The following is a 3975-nucleotide window of genomic DNA, read 5'->3' as shown; positions in this document are numbered from 1 at the left end:
AATGTTGCAACCAAGGATATTGTGTGGGTTGCCAATAGAGACCTTCCTTTCACTGGTTCATCTACGATTCTCACCATCAATGATGATGGATGCCTTGTGATTGCGAATGGCAGAGCAACTTATAGAGTGAGTGATGATCCATCATCAAGCCAAAACGTGAGTGCAACGCTGTTGGATTCTGGGAAATTGGTTCTAAGGATGGGAATATGGATATACTATGGCAGAGCTTTGATTACCCTTCAAACACTTTTTTGCCTGGGATGAAGTTTGGTTACAATAATAAAACTGGAAAAGTTTGGTCCTTAACATCTTGGTTAGATCAAGCGGACCCAAATAAAGGGAATTTTGTGCTGAAAATGGATCCTAAAAAATCAAATGGAGTGTTCCTCATGAGGGGTACTGAAATATTATGGATGAGTGGGCCTTGGAATGGGTATGGTTTTGCTTTCATGCCTGAAATGCTTTCGCCCTACATCTTCAACTACTTCAACTACAGCATGTATAGTGATGAAAACGAAACATATTTTTCGTATTCAGTGTATAATTCTTCTGTTATAACTAGATTCATCATCGATGTCACCGGACATATGAGAGAACTTGTGTGGTTTGAAGAGTCTCAACAATGGATGTCGATTTGGTCTGAACCAAGACAATTTTGTGAGGTTTTAAACTCTTGTGGCCCATTCAGCAGCTGCAGTGAGGATACCACCAGTTGCAGGTGCTTGCGGGGTTTTTATCCATCGGGAAAGCAACAGGGCCAGGATGGTGGATGTATGAGGAGAGTGGCCCTAACATGTGGGAATGGAGATAATAGAGACATGTTCTTCAGGATGAATGATGTGAGGTATCCTGTAAGTTCAACTCAGAAAATCAATTCATCATATAATTTCCCATCAGGCCCTCAAGTTTCAAACTCCGACGCAAAAGCATGCAGAGAAGCTTGCTTGAGTAATTGCACCTGCAGTGCATATGCATATAACACAAGTGGCCTTTGCTTAAGGTGGTACGGTGACATTCTTGGTCTCGAACAACTGTCAGCAAAGGATCCAAATGGACGTACAATCTTCATCAAACTTGCAGCTTCTGAATTTGACAATGGAAGAGGTACTTGTTACAAACTTTTAACTAAATTGACCATTAAATTGTTTCACTTTCTTACTTTCTCATAATCGAGTACTAGGAGCCAATTGGTACCTATGGATAATTGCAATTCCTATTGTTTTACTGGTGTTTCTTCCTTCATCTTACATTGTTATTCGGCGGAAGAAGCGTTTTAAAAACAAAGGTAATTTGTTTTGTGTCGGCCTTTGTGAATTGATTCGTAAACTCGTTCGGTATGCGAAGGGATGTACTTACATATGCAGACCTCTCTGTCTTTGGAAACAGGGGACAGAGAAGATCCAAGCCAGGATATACTACTCTTTGATATGGAGATGAGCATCACAACGAGTAGCAGTGATTTTTCGGGTTCCGAAAACCCCAGAAAACGGAAGAGGAAGGATGCCCCATTTCCACTGTTTAGCTTTGATAGTGTATCGCTAGCTACTGATAACTTCTCCTTGGAGAATAAGCTGGGAGAAGGGGGATTTGGACCTGTTTATAAGGTATGAAGTCTATCACATTTTAAGACTATTACCAGAAATGGAGTTCAGGTTCGAAATATTTTGATTGCAGGGAAAACTATTAAATGGACAAGAAATAGCAGTGAAAAGGCTTTCGAAATGGTCCGGGCAAGGTCTCGAAGAGTTAAAAAATGAGACGATGCTTATAGCAAAGCTTCAACATAGGAACCTTGTTAGACTATTGGGTTGCTGTTTAGAACAAGGAGAAAAGATATTGATCTATGAGTTCATGCCTAACAAAAGCTTGGATTCATTTCTTTTCGGTTTGCGGTTTCTGAATCCTTAAAGCTGCCTCTTTTTTTTTTCTTTCCAAGATTTGCTTTTGATATGCAATATTTTTGTTAATTTGTAACAGGTTCAAACAGTGAAGGATTACTAGATTGGGGAACACGAGTTCGAATAATCGAGGGGATTGCGCAAGGTCTGCTGTATCTTCACCAATTTTCGAGATTAAGGATCATACATCAAGATCCTAAGGCAAGCAATATCCTTTTAGACGGTGAAATGAACCCGAAAATATCAGATTTTGGGTTGGCAAGAATGTTTGGTGGTGACAAGTTACAAGCGAATACTAATAGGATTGTAGGAACTTAGTAAGTGAAATTTGAAATCTCCATGACTTACAATATTGTCTGCTAGTTTAAGTCTCTTTCACTGAAGAATCTAATCAACTTTTGTATGAAATAATGAAAATATAGTGGTTATATGTCGCCTGAGTATGCTATGGAAGGCCTTTTCTCCATTAAATCCGACGTATTCAGCTTCGGTGTGCTGCTGTTGGAGATAGTGAGTGGCAAGAAGAGCACTGGCTTTTACCATAGCAGTTCTCTTAATCTAATTGGACATGTGAGTGACAGGCTTTCTCCATTAAACCGAAACTTGATACTCTCATTCGAGTCTGAGTAATTTTTTTTTTCATTTTATCTCGAGTTTCACATTCAAACTTCTTGGTTTTATTTCAGGCATGGGAATTGTGGAAAGGAGATAGAGTTTTTGAGTTGATGGATCCTAAATTGGAAGACCAAGTTTCATATCCTATGGTGTACAGATACATCAATGTGGCTCTTCTTTGTGTTCAAGAAATGGCTGCTGATAGACCGACAATGTCGGAAGTTGTTTCCATGCTTACCAATGAGCTCACAGTTCTAAATTCTCCCAAAAAGCCTGCCTTCTCTAATGCAAGGAGTACGACAAATAGTTCAAATCAGCCTGAAAAATTTTCAGTGAATGATGTCACAGTTTCTTTGATGGAACCTCGATACTTATTTTCGATTATAGCTCATGTAACCCCTGACATTGAGAAATTTTTGAAAGTCCTACTTAAAAAGCTTAAGTAAAATGGGTGCGGTTCAAATGCTTGGTTCCTAGTCTTGTCCATTAGAAGCCCTCTTTGCTATGAATGTACTTGTGTTACTTAAGAATTGGATATTGCACATGAAAGATATTACAGTATCTGTTTTGAATATGGAAGAATAACAAAAAGAACTTTATTAATGGAAAACTAGGAAAAGTCTTGGTAAAAGCTTGGCCTTCCATGGTGTTTTTCTTTTACATAAAATAAAAAACTCGTATGTAAGAAAAGACCTGTAATACTAACTATTAATGTTTAACTACAATATTGTCAAAAAAACATGGCAACCCTGAGAAAGTTTCCATGTATCTCCTTGCTTGTTTTTTCATGCTTTTACTTGTCGGTTTACAATGAAAGACTAGTTTCAGCCATTGATACCCTTTTCCAAGATCAAAACATGAGGGCCTCGGATCAATTAGCATCTTCTTGAAATGCCTTTGAACTTGGGTTGTTTCCGAACAAATCTTTATTGTGTAGGTTGCCAATAGAGACCTTGTTGAAATTGGTTTGCATGCAGCATATGAAGCAGTTAAAGAGCAGAGAAGCAGCTCGAGCCATGCATGCAGCTGCTAAATTTTTTCCTACTATTTTGTTTTGTTAGTTTAGTTGATGTCATGTAATCTAGTTAGTTTTGAACATAGTTGGTGATGTATTTGATGTAATTAGGTAATGTTGAGCTGATAAATCAGCTTTGTCAAAGTGTACAAGTTTCATTTACCAAGTTTCAACGAAATTAGTGGTAGTAGGTAATGATTAGGTAATGTTTGTGACATTTTGACCAGCTCATGAACTGGTATATGTAATGACTCAATGCCTTTATTCATTGTTGTTAATGAAATCATTGAATTTCATCAGAAAACTCTATCTTTTCTTTGTTTTCATTTTTTGCTCTTCAAGCTCGATTCTATTTGTTTCATCTGCAAGCATCGAGCCTTATTGCTCGAGCTTTTGTCAACCTTGGTTGATTTTTGTTTTTAATCCCAACAATTGGTATCTAAAGCC

The 3975-nt window shown here is 37.9% G+C and overlaps 1 protein-coding gene across 1 annotated transcript; it reads left to right on the top strand.

Annotated features, from left to right (window-relative positions):
• The first annotated feature begins 205 nt into the window (after positions 1-205).
• Positions 206-3131, top strand: LOC107940868 (receptor-like serine/threonine-protein kinase SD1-8). The gene is made up of 7 exons (XM_041110780.1): positions 206-1104; positions 1181-1285; positions 1387-1604; positions 1675-1885; positions 1978-2215; positions 2321-2468; positions 2585-3131. The coding sequence occupies exons 1-7, from the start codon at positions 207-209 to the stop codon at positions 2957-2959; spliced, it is 2193 nt and encodes a 730-aa protein (XP_040966714.1). The 5' UTR covers position 206; the 3' UTR covers positions 2960-3131.
• The last annotated feature ends 844 nt before the right edge of the window (positions 3132-3975 follow it).

This window comes from Gossypium hirsutum, chromosome A04 (assembly GCF_007990345.1).
Source record: "Gossypium hirsutum isolate 1008001.06 chromosome A04, Gossypium_hirsutum_v2.1, whole genome shotgun sequence".
In the NCBI taxonomy this organism is placed as follows: domain Eukaryota; kingdom Viridiplantae; phylum Streptophyta; class Magnoliopsida; order Malvales; family Malvaceae; genus Gossypium; species Gossypium hirsutum.
This window is presented reverse-complemented; position numbering and strand designations above follow the sequence as displayed.

Bases quoted from the DNA above. Each gene is read 5' to 3' on its own strand.
- LOC107940868 (XM_041110780.1), top strand. From the start codon at position 207: ATGGATATACTATGGCAGAGCTTTGATTACCCTTCAAACACTTTTTTG. The intron at 1,286-1,386 runs GTAATTTGTTTT...CTTTGGAAACAG, and splicing joins GAAGCGTTTTAAAAACAAAG to GGGACAGAGAAGATCCAAGC. The intron at 2,216-2,320 runs GTAAGTGAAATT...ATGAAAATATAG, and splicing joins AATAGGATTGTAGGAACTTA to TGGTTATATGTCGCCTGAGT.